The sequence below is a fragment of the Rhincodon typus genome, chromosome 3 (genome assembly GCF_021869965.1).
Source record: "Rhincodon typus isolate 14 chromosome 3, sRhiTyp1.1, whole genome shotgun sequence".
Lineage (NCBI taxonomy): Eukaryota > Metazoa > Chordata > Chondrichthyes > Orectolobiformes > Rhincodontidae > Rhincodon > Rhincodon typus.
This window is the reverse complement of record NC_063334.1, coordinates 30,491,812-30,508,160: the sequence shown is the minus strand read 5'-3', so window position 1 is coordinate 30,508,160 and position 16,349 is coordinate 30,491,812. Positions and strand designations below refer to the sequence as shown.

The window sequence follows — 16,349 nt, the reverse complement described above, 5'->3', positions numbered from 1 at the left end:
AATCATGCTTCCTCCAGGTACTGCAATATAAAAGACAAGATGATGCTGGAACGTCTCCAAATGGGACAGGACCCAACACCCACTTCCATTTTCCCGAAAAACCACCCCCCGCACAGTAATGTGACTGCAGTAGGATGTTGAGGTGGAAGTGGATGACGGTAAGCAAGTATAGAAGAAACACAAAAACAAAGGCAAAATAAACCAGGGAAAAGAGGAGGAAAATCAAAATAGAATTTCCTTTGAATAATTTTTTTTTGAAAACATAAAAATCTTCACCTTGAGGAAATGATTTGCAACTTTTAAAATAATATGAAACAAAAAGAAATGTCGAATAGTATAGACAGGAAGAAGTCATTCAGCCATTCAATATGTACCAGTTAGACAGTCATACAGCATGGAAAAAGACCCGTCTGTCCAAAAAGTCCACGCTAACCATCTTCCCAAAGCAAATTAGTCCCACTTGCCTGCGTTTGGCTTATATCTCTCCAAACCCTTCCCGTTCACGTACTTATCCGAATGTCTTTTGAATGTTGTAACTGTATCTGCATCCACCACTTCCTCTAGCAGCTCGTTCCACACACGAACCACTTTCTATGTAAAAAAGTTACCCTAATGACCTTTTTAAATCTTTCTCCTCTCACCTTAAAAATATGCCCCTTCTTTTGAACTCCCCAACCTGAGAAATTACTCTTGCTATTCACCTCATCCATGCCTTCATGATTTTATAAACCTCAATAAACATCACCCCTCAATCTCCTACGCTCCAGTGAAAAAAAGTCCCAGCCTAGTTTAAATGACTCAAATCTTCCATTCCTAGCAACATCCCGACAAATCTTTTCTGAAGCCTCTTCAAAAGGCATAATTGCACGTTTACACTTGTACAATTGTACATTTTCTTTTCAAAAGTAATCTGGTCAGTCCCACTTATTGGCTTGGTCCACCTTTGCTATCACTTCAACTGTTTCTTTTGGCTACCAACCCTGAAAACAGTTGAGTTTTATTTATTCTATTTAAACCCTTCAATATTTTAAAAGCATCTCTATCAAATAGCCCCTTAAGCATCTCTGTTAGAAGAACAAACAAATCTCCAATTCCCCTTTCCTGGAAAAATTCTAGTTATCTTCCCTGGAACCTACCTAACATTCATGTCCTTGTTGAAAGGAAATGTGGAACACAGAACTGAATAGAGCAGTAAGCCAGATTCAAACTTCTTGTGTTTTATATAGGTATAGCATTACTCAATGGCTTTTTTTTTGTTCTATGAGAGGGTTGACCTATGATGAGAGGCAGAATAAGTTCTCTGGATTTCACAAAAATGAACTGTGATCTCTTTGAAACATTCAAGATTATGAAGGGGCTTGGCAGGCTTGACACTGAGACATTGTTCTAGATTCCACAGCCAGTGAAACAGAGGGTTACAGTTTCAGGATAATTTGATCATTTAGGAAGGAGATAAAGAGAAATTTCAGAGGATTGTGAAACTTCGGAACTATCTACCTTGGAGTGTTCTGAATGCACAATTATTGAAAATGTTTAAAGCCAAAGAAGGATTTTTAGTCTCAGAGAATATGGGGAACAGGTGAGAAAGTAGACCTGAAGCTCAGGATTAGCCACAATCATGATCAACAGAAAGCAGTCTACTCTTAATCCAATATTTTACATTCTTATGCGGTAACCTTTTAAAAATTTAAGACATTTATATTGACAAAAAGATAAGCCATCTCTTACCTGGTGCTGGAGGGTTTGTTGTCATTTCTGTCGAACAGCCAAACTCTATAGAAAAAGAAGAAAAAATGTTAACTAATTACCAATAATCGATATTTGAAATTGACTGCCAACTGAGAGGAAAGAATTGTGGAAACAACTGCAATGTAATCTTTTCTCTCTCAAAATCAACCAAAGATGATACTGAATGCACACGTCATGCAGAGGATTTCCTAACAGGTGCAGGTTAGGGTGGATTAGCGATGGGAAATTCAGGGTTACAAGGGGATAGGGTTGGGGGGAGATGGGTCTGAGTGGAATGCTCATCAGAGGGTCAATATGGACTCGATGGGCTGAATAGCCTTATTCTACAATGAAGGGATTCTGTGATTCTATGAATTTAAGCAATGGCTGTAAATCAACAGAACTGCATTGTCCCATTTCAACTCTGTAGTTAAATGTTGCTTTTAAAGTTTTGACAATCAAGCAATGAACTGTCTGTCTAGCAGAAAATGAAAGAAAACTTCAGCACTGGTAGTTTGTAGTAATTTTTGGGCCCTCTTCTGGCACAATAGTGCTCCTATCCCTGGGCCGGGAGGCCCAGATTCAAGTCCCGCCTGCTCCAGAGGTGTGTAATGACATCCCCGAACAGACTGATTAAAAAAAAAGTACCTAGTAATTTTTTGGACATATTTTGAAATGCAGCTGGAGTGCTTAAATGTCAATAACTCTCCCATTAGTACAGATGTGCTGGCCACTTGTCCAGATGGTCTGTGGCAATGGTATTCAGTCCAGTAATTAACACAGTATTTTTATTATCTCAACTTGTCAAACAAAGTTTGAAAATCTGCAAGCAAACTTGAAAACAAAAAACTGTTTCTTCAAAACCAACCTGAAGCTTAGATGCAACTAATAATCTCCAGAACATTAACGAAAGATGTGCATTTATATACTGCCTTTTATGAGCTCAGGACATCACAAACTAGTTTAACGCTGTGATAACATATGATTTGCATTTGCTAATTCGAGTATGGAAAGTTCCCAGAAACAGCAATGAGAAAACCAAAACAAAATTAAGGATGTTGCTTTAGGAGTGGCTATTGCCTTGGACATTGGGAAGAACTGCCATGTACTTCATTAACATAAAGCTGTGGATTTTTTTACATCCTTAATTTTAGGCAGACGCAAGAAATCTTGATACCTTTTCAAGGTCAGTGTGAGTACCATCAGCAACAGCACCAAAGATGATCTTATAAAGTTTAATTCACCTGTGATACTGACACCGATTTAGTGGTTTCCAGAACAACCAAGAATGGCTATTTGGAGAATCACACACACTGTACTCATCACCTGATATAAAGGACTCAAAGCAGCAAATTGGTAAAAAGGAAAATTCAGGTGTGCTATTTTCAGTCCTGTGCTCACTTTCAATGATCTGAGTTAATGTTTCATAACACTTTCCATTTTAAATTGCACATTAATTTTTAACCAGGTCTCGTAGTTGCACATGTTTACAATCTGCACAGCACCCAATTCCACTAATTACAAACAAGCATAAGAGATTCCAGGAAGAAAGAAATATATTAAAAAGGAACAACCAGAAAGACAGTTAAACCCTCTCATGCAATTTAATTACATGGTCTTTTAAACAGAAAAGACAATGCATCATTTTTTCAAACCATTTTCCAATTGAGATTTCCAGATGCTAAGTTGTAGGACAATTCCAAATACAATATAATACTAATCAGAAAGCAATGTCCTCTGGAACTTGACACAGTATGGCATGAGTAGGGAAGCCAATCTTGTATCTGGATGGAGCTGTTCATATTAATTGGCAAATAATTAAGAAGTTTGAGTTAGAGTATTGGAGACTTGTTGCCAAAGCAAAATACTGCAAATGCCAGAAATCTGAAACATAAACAGAAAATGCTGGAAATATTCAGCAGGTCAGGCAGCATCTGCAGAGAGAGAACAGTTAACATTTAAATGACACAAAGATCATCTCATGACAAGTCACAAACCTGAAAATGTTACGGTTCTACGTAGTTTACTTGAGGCATCAACAATTGGATCAGCAAGTTGAAAAAGATACCACATGGAAAAACGAAGAACTGTTGAAATGCAAACTAGAAGTCTTGCTTGTGAAACTCCAAACTTGAAAGAACTTGATGAGAAGCAAACAGACTGATACAGAAAATTAAATCTGCATCTCTACAGACCCTGGATCAATCATTAGCATTAAGTCTCAGCTTAATAGTTTTTTTTGTTTACTCGAGATATTAATGTATAGGGCAAAAGCAGGATATGGAGTTAGATCACAGTTCAGCTATGATCTCCGAATGGTGAAGGGGCATTTGCACAATGTAGCTGGTCTACAACCAGTGGCATCCTACCTCCACACTTATTAATAAAGTGATTTTGGAATAGGACATGTTCAAAGGAAGACACTTTATTTAAGTCTGTCACTTTATTTATATTTCCTGGATACAAAAAGTATGCGACAGCCTGAAGATTTTTTGAAAATTCACTCAGGCTACTAGAATCACAAGCAAGGCCTGCATCACCGAACACCCCTAGCGCAGATGGATTGGGAGTTTCAAATTAAGATGGTGTGTCAATTGGAGGAGAGCAACATCGGCTTCTTGTGTCCTCTAGGTAGCGGTGCCCAGAATTTGGGAGGGGCTGTCACCAGGTCCTTAGTGTTACTTTGCTAAATATTTAGACAGATTTTTGATTTATAACAAAGTCATGGGTTATAGGGGCCACAGATAGGAAAGTAGAGCTAAGATCACAATCAGATCAGCCATGATCTTATTGAACGATAGAGCGCGCATTCTAGGCTGAAAGATCATTGCTGGTTTTACACTAATGAAAGCAGATACATCAAATGGTCAAGAGACTTTCTAGCCATCAGTCTGCACACCACATCACCACATGATTCACCGTTATACAGATTAGCCAAACATAACCTGTGGAAAGTATAAAAGCAGCACTCAAGAGTGGCAGAGAGTCATACAGCACGGAAACAGACCTTTCAGTCCAACTCATCCATGCTGATTAGATGTCCCAACCTGACCGAGTCCCATTTGCCAGCATTTAGCCCACATCCCACTAAACCCTTCCTATTCGTATACTCATCCAGATACCTTTTCAATGTTGTAATTGTACCAATCTCCACCACTTCCTCTGGCAGCTCGTTCCATAAATGCAACACCCTCTGCATGAAAAAAAAGTTTCCCCTCAGATCCTTTTCAAATCTTTCCCCTCTCACCTTAAACCTATGTCTCGTAATTTTAGACATACCCAACCTAGGAAAAAGACCTTTGCTATTCACCCTATACATGCCCCTTTTATAAACCTCTAGAAGGTCATTCGTCAGCAGAGTATCCTTCATTAACTAAGAAAGAAAATAAACAAATGGCAAAACTATCCGACTATCAATCCGTCTAAGTACAAATTATTCGACCTTTTACAAAAGGAAAGCAAATTGCAAGTTAAACTTACAACAGAATCCGTGCTGTCAGCAACTGGCAAACGCTCGAGTGAACAAGCAGCCGTAAGTGATTTTCAGTAAAAGACTGCATGCATGGCAAGTATAAAAGTAAAGAGACTGACCCATGGTGGAGTTGGCAAGATACTGCTAGGCCGTGCTGTCACTGAGCTCAGACGGAGAGAGCAATACTCAGGAGGGTTGCGACTGACGTCACAGCGGTCAGCGCCGACAGCGAGAAGGGGCGGGGACAATGTGTCGGGCAGTCGGGGGGCGGGGCTTCTCCTCCCCGAAGAGCCAGCCTGAGACTTATCCCAGCTGTGGGCAAATAACCACACAATTAACCGGATACTTGGCCCGACGTCCACCTTACATCTACTACATAGACCTACCGAGCAACTCCTCTCTCTCCTACGCCTTCTTGTCCCACTTGTTATTTATCTCCACTCATTCGGCCAAAGATGAGTTTAAAATGACCAGGCCGCCCGCCCGTTGGGCAGCCTTCTTGACGCACGCGCGCGACATGTCCCGGATGCTGCGCCTTGACGTCACCGGACCGCTTCGCGCAGGTGTGGAGCTATCGGCGGCCGAGGACTGGGACAAAGTCGAGATGGACCCGGGTTCTCGCATCTTGGCCATCGTTTCCATTGAATCTCACGGAGTTACCAACTCTCCGAGCTTGCCCTAATGTCTGCACGTTATGCATTAATCTAGACTCCGCTTAGAGAAATGCATGAGGCAACTCATAGTAAGGGCAATAACAACGCTTCCTTTTTGGTGCACCGACATTAGCAATACAAATATTGGTAGTGGGAGAAAGAACTTGACTGGCGAGTAGTGGTGGGTTGCAGTATGTCGTGTGATGGTCCTCGAGGGTATGCCTAATGGGAGTTGTCAAACTTAAAATACCGTTGGATGGTAGATATTTTCTTACCAACCTGTTCAGCGAAGAGATTGTACACCTCTTAGACCCCAGACTGTGCTTAAGAAGTAGGGATACGACCAGTGTTCCACAAGAACCCCAACTGTGCTACTAGAAATAACTAAGATAGTGCACTAGTGCTAACCATCTCTTGTACTAATGACTGGGATGTGAGAATTTGAACCATCGGAACACCAAAGTTTATCTACCATGTAACAGTTATTACACGAGCAATCTGTACCACTGCTCATCATGATGGATGCGTGCTCTTTTCTATTGCATGCTATAGAATAGATTTGTAAGGTCTCCAGGGCCTACTTGGTTTAGTGGGTATAGGAAGACCATTGACTGGTCTATGAGGTTGTTGTTTTGAACATCAAATAGTAATTTTAGCAATTAGTTACAGGCTGCACTGATTTGAGAAACATTGTTACAGAAATTCAGGAGAACCTGGAATTTACATCTTACTAGTCTGAGATTCAAGCCTGCTTTGGTGGCACCATGACGTGTGGAGTTTAAGGCACACCTCAATATTAACTCTTTCAGTCACATAATAGTTCTCCCCAAGATTTTTTTTCCCATGACAGATTCACATTCACCAATACCCTATCTTTCAACTTACTTCCAAGCCTCTGAATTCACAAGTTCAGGCTGCTGTGAAACATGACTGATTCATAACCCAATATATTCATAAAAAGCATTAATTCTCTTAATTTGACATAAGTCAATGACCTACAAAATGCACATAATTACACATTACAGCCTTTCTGTGTTACAGTAACCACAGAAGGATTGTGTTTGGTAGAATCTGTGAGAGAGTAGTACCACAGGCTAGCAACTAGGCTTAGCTTTTTAAAGGACTAAACTCAAATGAATGAGAGAATAGTTTAAAGTACGTTATAAAGCGGAGGTTGACCCTCCCCTCTGCAAGCCAAAGCCGAAACACCCAAAAAGGAGCACCTCGCCCTATAGTCTGTAAAAGGAGTGTGAAAATTGGTGTAACCTGCCTTTCAGCAACTTCTAGTGGTTGAATAAAATAAATCCCACACACTCACTTTAAAATCAACAAGTAACAATTTATTTATCTAACTCTAACAGTGAACAAATTAACTAAACTATTAACAAACTGAATAAACCCCCATCTAATTACTAACTATTCTCAAATAAAGCGAGATTCTAATGGTATGCTGTACCAATGAATACAAGTCCCACCTGTATAAAATAAAAATAAAATTCAGACTCTCGGGTTACGTATCTTCCGGAATGTTCTGTGCTTTCTCTGTCGATTCTTCTGTAAGAAACATTAGCTGGTTGTGTCGTGGGTACCTTTGTTATTTAAATGGTACTTTCTCTAAAAGCCACTGATTCTTTTGAGAACTGAGGGCTGTTTGGTCTGGTGGATGGCAGTTAGTTCTCTAGTTTTGTCCAACATCCCCCTTCTTTTATACCCTTGATCAAATATCAATATTTCTTACAATAGGATTGGTCCTATGTTGTCAAAACCATCAGATTTAAATTTAATAGATTTTTTGGGATCTAAGTGCCTGGTTCAAATTGATTGGCCATTTTCAAAAGCTTGTTGTCTCGGTAAAAACTGCTGCTTGGCCTGCTAATTCTATGGCCTTTTGATACAAATGTTTCAATTCAAGTGATGTAAGTAGCTTGTCCTACTTTTTCCACACAATCCTCCAGTCTTGGAATTGGGTATGAGGCAGATTTGGACATGGCGTTGACCTTCCAATAATCCACGCAGAATTGTTGAGTACCATCGGGTTTGGGAACTGACACGATCGGTGAACTCCACTCACTTTGACTTGTCTCTATGATGTCTTCTTGCAGCATTGCTTCCGCTTCCTTCTGAACCTCCACTGCTTTGAGAGAATTAAGCCTATAGGGGTGTTGTTTTTTGGAACAGCATTCCCTATGTCAACGTCATGTACTGTGGCATTAGTCCTCCCCACTCTATTTATACATAGGTCCTCATAACACTGTAACAAGTCTTTCAATTTAGTTCTCTGTTCTGGGGTCAGATAGCTCACTACCCTACCGCATTCCTTAAGGACTTCCTCATTATTCAATTTATTCTGAGGCACATCAAAATCCAAATCATCTGGATTTGATTACTCATTTTGAGTGGCAATAACTAATACCTATTTCTCCAGTTCCCTTTCCCTGTCATAGGAATGTTTCAGCATGCTCACATGACATACCCAATAAATTTTTTTTCTCTATTTGTCATCTTTACCAGACAATTCACCTGACTTAACTTCTTCCCAATCTGATAGGGACCATTAAATCTTGCTTTGAAGGGATCTCATATCAGTGGTAACAGCACCAAAACTTTATCTGCATGGATAAATGTAGACATTTTAGATTTCTTATCTGCTCTTGGCTCATTAGGTGCTGTGCCACCTTCAAATGTTGTCTCGCTAATTCACCAACTCTGTTTAATCTTTCTCTCACCTCAGATACATAATCCAACTGTGAATCTCTTACTTTGTGTCCGAACATCAATTCAAATGGAGTAAACTGAGTCAATTCATTTGGAGCATCTCTAACAGCAAACGGTATAAATGGGATACCTTTATCCCAAACATTTGTGTAATCCTGGCAATAAACCCTCAACATTGTCTTTAGGGTCTGGTGCCACCTTTCCAATGCTCCCTGGGATTCAGGATGGTACACGTTTGATTTAAAGTGTTTGATGCCTAAACTATCCATGAACTCCTTAAATAGCTTGGCAGTAAAATTGGACCATTGGTCTGACTGAATCTCCCTGGGTAGACCATAACGGGTAAAGAAGGCAAGCAACTCCTCCTCCTTTTTTGCCTCAACATTCCATAATGGAATTGCCTTTGGAAATATGGTAGATACAACCATTATGGTTAGCAAATACTGGTTCCCACTTTTGGTTTTAGGGAGGGGACCTACACAATCAATGATAACCCCAATGAAACGTTCTTCAAATGCAGGAATTTGCATCAAAGGCACTGGTTTTATTACTGCCTGTGGCTTTCCTACCATCTGACACATATGACAGGTACGGCAAAATTCAACCACTTCTTTATGTAATTCAGGCCAGTAGAAATGCTTCTGTATCTTAGTCTGAGTCTTCCTCAACCCTAGATGACCTTCTGCAGGTAATTGGTGCACTACTTGCAATATTTCCTGTCTGTATTCTATCGACTACACAATCTGGTGAACGTCTGCCCATCTCTCATCTGCACTAACCTGCCAAGGTCTCCTTTCCCACTTTAAGATTTTATCCTTAAGGTAATAGCATTCTGGAATGCACTCTGATTCCTCTTCTGAGTAGGCTTTATGATTTAATCCTTAATTGTCTCATCTTTTTGTTGTAACTCCATTAATCTTTCAAAACTAAACACCTCTGCCTGATCGTCTCAGGTTTTTACTTTACCATCTCATCAAACAGGTTGTCAGCTAAGTGGACCTCAACTCCGTCATCTTTCTCTTTTGTTTTCCCTTTTTGTTTTAACTTATGACTGTGGGGTCTTGTTACCACACAGTCCGGAAAAATTCCAGGGTATTTTTCTTTTAACTCTTCAGTTCCCTGGTTTACTTTTGGCTTTTCCACTACAATGGGCTTCACTCCCACCTGTGATCCAGCAATATGGTTTCCAAGAATAAACTGTATTCCTGGAATAGCCAATTTTTCCATCACTCACACTATCACTTCCCCAGTCTTGACTGGACTTTCTAGCCTTATTTTACACAGGGGAACACTACTCCTTTCTCCGTTTATTCCACATATTACCACTCTCTTGGGAAATATTTCAGAAGGAATACAAATATTTTCATCTCTTACTATTAGAGACTGACTAGCTACCTTATCTCTCAATATTTTAACTTCTTTACTTTTTCCCCAGTTCTACCTGAGTTACTCTTACCCACACAGGTGAAGTCTTTGAAAAGGTTGGGCGTTATCTTACTATCTAGCCTGTGAGTAGGCTGTACACTCCCCTGCAGCCCCTTGACTTCCCTTGGGATTTCCTTCACTATCTCAACTAATCCCACTGGTTTAGCTTCTTTTACCACATCCTTCTCCCCAGTGCCTTTCTTAATCCACCAACTCTGTGACTTGGTGTGTCCCATCCTATTGCAGTGAATCCACCTGAGATCTTGCACCTCTTTTTCACCCTCTTGGGTTTCTTTTTTCACATGTGGTAAACTGTTTCCAGTGTGATCTACTTCTTGTTTTTCATTGAAGGATCTCCATCTTTCCCAATTTCCATCCATCACAGAATGAAGTTGCACTCAAAAGCTAGATTTTGTTTTATGCACAAATATATATTCATCTGCCACCTCTGCAGCTCTTCTCGCTGTTTTAACTTTCTGTTCCTCAACATGAGTTCTTATCACTTCTGGAATTGAGTTTTTAAACTCCTCCAGCAGAATATCTCTAAGATCCTCATGTGTCTTTGCTACCTTTAATGCTTTCACCTTTATCAAAGTTGCTCTGTTTAATACTTTCAAACTCGATATAAGTCTGACCTGATTCCTTTCTTACATTTCTGGTTCCAATTCGTAGGTACACAAAATAGCCTGTTTTACTTCTTTATACATTCCTGACACTTCCTCTGAGAGCACTGCAAACACCTCACCAGTGCTGCCTACCAACTTAGTCTGAATTAACATTACCCACACAGTCTCTGGCCAGTTCATCTGTTTAGCCAATTTCTCAAAGGAAATAAAAAAAGGCTTCTATGTCTTTTTCATCACATTTTGGTAAGGTTTGGACATATTTAAATATATCCCTACCAGGCATTTGGCTACAATGGGTATGCTCATCATCACTATCCTCCTCACTAAGCCCACCTTCTACCTTCACCTCCATCCTGTTACGTTGACTTTCCTGTCTAATTGTCACCTTCTGAAGGTCAAAGTCGCTCTCTCTCCCTTTCTTCTCCCTCCTTTTCTTTTTGTTCAGCTAGGAACCTTCTTTCCCTTTCTTTGTCCCCTAACTCCAGTTGTCTCATTTGCAGTTTAATTTTTTTCTAACTCCACTGCACTTAACTGTTTCTGATATACTTAAATTCTTGACTAACTCCGTCACAATTTCAATTTTCTTATCCTCCCAAGTTAAACCCAATTTTAGCCAATTGTCACCGTCTTCTGCCTTTCAAAATTTTCTTGGCAAATTTGGGAAGCATCTTTGACGCCCAAAACCCTCTTTAGCAATGTTAAGAGCTATTTTCCCAACAACAAGCAACCGAAATTAAGCAGATTTTCCACTTTCACTTACGTTTTATTTAAAGATCTAGGACACTAGTCCCCAATTCTGTTTAAATCTGCTGGGACCTTTCATACCCTAAATCTGTTCAAATCTGTCCAAATCTGTTCATATCTGCCAAATCCTGGATGAACGCCCAATCTTTTATAAAGCGGAGGGTGACTCCCCTCTGAGAGCTAAAACTGAAACACCCAAAGAGGAGCACCTCATCACATAATCTGTAAAAGGAGTGTGTAAAGTGGTGTAACCTGCCTTTCAGCAACTTCTAGTGGTTAAATAAAATAAATCCCTGACACTCGCTTAAAAATCAACAAGTAACAATTCATTTACCTAATTCTAACAGTGAACAAATCAATTAAACTATTAACAAACTCCGTTCTAACTACTAACTATTCCCAAAAAAAAGATTCTAATGGTATGCTATTCTAATAAATAAAAGACCCACTTGTATAAAATAAAAATAGTATTTAGTCTCTCCGAATTATAGCCAGGTTACGTGTCTTCTGGAATGTTCTGTGCTTTCTCCATCGATTCTTCAGTCAGGAATGCCTTCTCTGTTGATGCTTCTGTCAGAAATATTAACTAGTTGTGCCGTGGGTACTTTGTTATTTAGATGGTGCTTTCCCTAAGACATAGACGAGGCTATGAGAGCCAGCGATTCTCTCTCGAGGGCTGAGGGCTGTTAGCTCTGGCGAATGGCAGTTAGCTCGCTGGGGTTTTGTCCAACTGCCCCCTTTTTTATACCCTTGATAGCGTATCAATATTTCTTACAATAGGATTGCTCCCTATGATGTCAAAACCATCAAATTTAATAGGTTTTTTGGGATTTAAGTGCCTGGTTCAAATTGATTGGCTAAATTCTAAAGCTTGTTGTCATGGTAAAAACTGCTGCTTAGCCTGCTACTGTACAGCCTTTTGATACAAATGTTTCAATTTGGATGATCTCTGTGTACTTGCAAACATTCAAACTGCCACTCGCAGACATCCATTTTAACTCTCTAAGCACAGAAAAAGCACATAATCTTTTAAAGGGACCATGCAGTGCTTTCCCCCACTAGCATTTTACTAACACCAAATTCTAACTTCCTGCCTCCCAATCCAGAAGTACTCTACTGAACTTCACAACAAGTGAATGGGGAAATTGTATCATTACCACCTTTAAAAGGTTTTATCCTGAATCTGCTGGGTCATTGTCATCTGCTGTCCCTCAACTTGAGGTCAATGCCTACTCTTTCTGTCGTGAATCCTCATATCACTGAGCAGGCCAGTGCTTAACCCGCAGGTCTTTGGATACATAGAGGAGGATATCATAAGGTCATACCTTTTTCCATCTCTGTTGCTGCTCTGTTCAAATGGTGTGCTGATAATCAACAAGTTCAAACTAAACAAAGTGACTTGAAATGGACTAAAAAACAAAGGTTACAACCAGAGAATGATCTATCTCTCCAAATCCTGCTAACGAAATCTTCAGTTGCAGGATTAAGACAAACGATTGAAACAAGGTGAAAAGATAACCAGACAGAAAAAGGACACATGAGCAACAGCGGCTGAAGTATTACTTACGCAGTAGCATAACAGTACAAGAGAAGTCAAATATTAGATGAGAACAAGAGAAGTAATAAACACGTTCATAGCTGAGGATAAATATTTGGAAAACAAAGAGACTTGAATTTATATAACTTTCACAACCACTGGATGTCTCAAAGTGCTTCATAGCCAATTATATACTTCTGGAGTGCAGTCACTGTTGTAACAATTTGTGCACAGGACGTTCCCACTATCAGGAATATGATAACACTCAGATAACCTATTTTTGTGATGTTGTTTGAAGGTATAAATGTTGGCCAGGACATAAGGGATCACTCTCCATTGGTTCTTTGAAAAAAACGTCACATGGTCTTTTACATTCATTCAGGACACAAATGAGAGCTTGGCTTCTCATCTCATATGAGATCCCAACATTACCATACAGGAGTGCCAGTCTTGATTTGTGTGTTCAAACGCTGGAGTGGTACTTGTACCTGAAACCCTGCACTGCAGAAGCAAGTGTACTACCAGCTGAACCATGAAAGTCAACCATCTAAATGATCGCTTCATTCAACTGTGTGCAGGGATTACATTTGATTACGTTGTTGACTCGAGTCATTTACTACATTAAAGGTGCTATACAAATGCAAGTTATTTTTGTTTCCGACATTAGAACAGTACTGTACTTGAGTACTTAAAGCATTCCTTGTTTTAAATTTTACATAAATGCAAGTCTGTCCAATATATCTTTTCGAAAAATTTCACTTTTCACACTCTTCCTCTGGGTCCTAAATGGTTTTCCAAAGTTGAGGGACAGCAGCACCACTTTCATTGCACGCCACGTGGCTGCGAAGAAGAGTGCACCGTCCCTATCCTGCTGGCGCCACCCTATGGCTGTCTGCGGTGCGGTGGAATGGGGGCGTGTGGAACAAACAAAGAGTCAGGGAAAGGTCGTGGGTAGACACGAGGCGACGTGACGGATGCGGCAGGAGCCTAGCGCCGCTCCAGCGCCTCCTGCCGTGCCGGCGGCGAGGAGGGGCATGGACTCACGGCTCATGCGCAGTGGCGGTGCTTTTGATAAAGCGCATGTGGGGGTGGGGTGGGGAGAAGGAGGCGGAGCTGGGCCGGTGGTTTTTTTTAAATGGAGGCGGTAGAGAGACGGGGGGAAGCTGGGGCGGCGGCAGTACTTGCTGTGGGAGGTGAAGGTAGCGATTCGGTAACGATGAGCTCGGCGCTTTGCAGGCCGTTACCATCCTCGGGGCTCAGGTCTATCTGCGACGTGTCGCACCCGCTGTCGGCGGAGGAGCTGTTATCCCCCGGGCCCGAATCCGAACCCGAACCCGAGCCGGCGGCTGGTGGAGGGGACCAGGTGAGGGAGGGCCCGGTAATCATGGGAGACCGGCAGGGGTAGGAGAGGAATGTTGTGAGGGCTGTGGTAATGGTGGTGAGCATGGGATGGGTGCAAGGGGTGGGGGATAGCGTGTTGGTGGGTTGGGGACCTCGGAATGTTTGAGGAGTGTGCGGTGCGTCCTGGGGGAAAGGGCGGCGGTGGTGGTGGTGGTGGTAATTGGGGGGGAAGAGAGAGATGGCTGTAGTGGGTCGATGAGGAGGGAGAGGGGATGGGTGAGAGTGTTGGGGTTTTGGAGGGGTTGCATAGGGATTGATAGTGTTGGCCGTGTGTTGATTGATTATGTGGCTGAGTGGGTTTGTTTATGGCAGGGGGACTGATGGACTGGGGGTGCCTTGGGCGTGTGGGTGGAGGTGGTTTGTTTTGTGGGTGGGGATATTGGGATGGTATGTGTGGTCTGTGGTTATGGATGAAATAGGCATGGATTAGTTGAGAGGGTGAGGAGAAATTGGGATTGGGGGAATGTGCTATGTTTGGGATCGATGGATAGTAGTGGAGTAGGGTTTTCTAGTATTCTCCTCCAGTAGCATATAGACCAAGATCTTGCATTGCTAATAGCATCACTTCCAAAATGAGTACTTTATTGAGAGGTTGGGTGATATCCTGCAGTGTAGGTGTGCAAATGCTGACTGGGCAAAAGCAGGCCTAACTTGAGAATAGGCAAGGATGCTTGAAAATGTTATTAGTCCTGCAGTGAGATTACATGTGACTGCAGGAGTTGCATTCTCCTGTTCAGTAGGGGATATTTCAGTTTATCTGTGTGGAGCGAGAAAAGGTCAGTACTTCAGGTTGATTTGTTTTCTGCTTGGAATTTGGTAGGCAATCCATTTGTGACTGTTGGTTGAAGTATAGATTTTGGCCCCAGGATACAACTAGGTGCTTGAAATAGTGTAGCTGAGCTTCCATGCTCACTGGGGATATCTCAGTTTAATATCTCATCAGGAATGTGGTTCTTTCTGAGTGAGGTAAAGACTGAGTGTCAGCCTTTTATTCCTATGCAAGCTCAAATCTTTACCACAGATGTTAATCCACAGTCTTCTGATTCACAGGCCCACAGCAGTATATGCTGTTTTACTTCTTCATTTTTTCTTGCAGCCCATGACACGAGGTCAGCAATCTGGAAGTATTTTCTATTGAAACTAATTATCTGAATAACTTTTCAGCAGTAGCTAATAGATTTGCAGTTTGCAATGCCATAGGTACTTGTGTTTGAAGTCTACTACCTGCATTTTGCTTATGTTTCTGCTTTGAACTCCTCTCTCCTGTTTGCACAGAAGGCTGTTTGTTGTGTAAAGTTAAATGAATCTGCAAACTTTATTTTTGCCCAGGGTGCTGCGATTCATTTTGTCTCTTGTATTCTATCTCTCATGCATGTTGAATTAAGTACTGGTTTGGAAATCTATCTCTTCCTTTATGACACTCTTCTTCACCAACCTCTGACCCACTTATTCCTAATATGCTTGTGAAAATCTTTGATCAGTCCTGTTTGCATCACTTTGTGGTAAGTGTTCATTGTTTGCCCTTTTTCTGTCAGTAAAGTAAAAGGGTTAATGATTTTCTGTTAACCTGTTTACAACAGTTTAGCACATGATCAAGAATGTGTTGTGGAAAGCAAAGAACAGTTTTTTCACTTTCTCGATTATAACATCCCACACGTCAGGCTGTCATGTCATCTCTAGTAAAGGTATACATGATGCCTTTCTGGTTATATTTGGGACAGTTTTCTCCTTTCACATTTTTAAATTGTAATAATTACTGATCACTTTACTCAGTGGCCTCATTTCACGTTATCTGTTGGCTTTGCAGATTTTATAATTCAACTCCAACCCCTCCGGATTTCTTTATAGCTGTGCTATTCATGTTTGGTTTTGTCTAAGCTTCGGAACCTCCCCTTGCTGTTTTTAAGATGCTCTTGAAAAACTATCTCCTTAGCAAACCTTTGCCCACTTGTCTGGGACTTCCTTAGTGACTTGGTCATTTTGACAATGCTCCTGCCAAGTGCTCTTGGATGCTTGCTGTGTTGGAGGTGCCTTGAGGTGCCACAGAA

The 16,349-nt window shown here is 41.1% G+C and overlaps 1 protein-coding gene and 1 long non-coding RNA gene across 2 annotated transcripts in view; one reads left to right on the top strand and one right to left on the bottom strand.

Moving 5' to 3' along the window:
- Nucleotides 1-1,728: 1,728 nt before the first annotated feature.
- On the bottom strand, nucleotides 1,729-5,562 carry LOC125482813. The gene is made up of 2 exons (XR_007261793.1): nucleotides 5,320-5,562; nucleotides 1,729-1,773 (listed from the first exon to the last, which is right to left on the bottom strand). It is a non-coding gene; the product is annotated as an uncharacterized LOC125482813 (long non-coding RNA).
- An 8,456-nt stretch (nucleotides 5,563-14,018) lies between these two features.
- LOC109917645 (sorting nexin-30) overlaps nucleotides 14,019-16,349 on the top strand; it is a 33,228-nt gene continuing 30,897 nt past the window's right edge. The window contains exon 1 of the mRNA XM_048620208.1: nucleotides 14,019-14,263. Coding sequence (XP_048476165.1) covers nucleotides 14,036-14,263 — 228 coding nt within the window. The 5' untranslated portion in view covers nucleotides 14,019-14,035. The remainder of the gene's footprint in view (nucleotides 14,264-16,349) is intronic.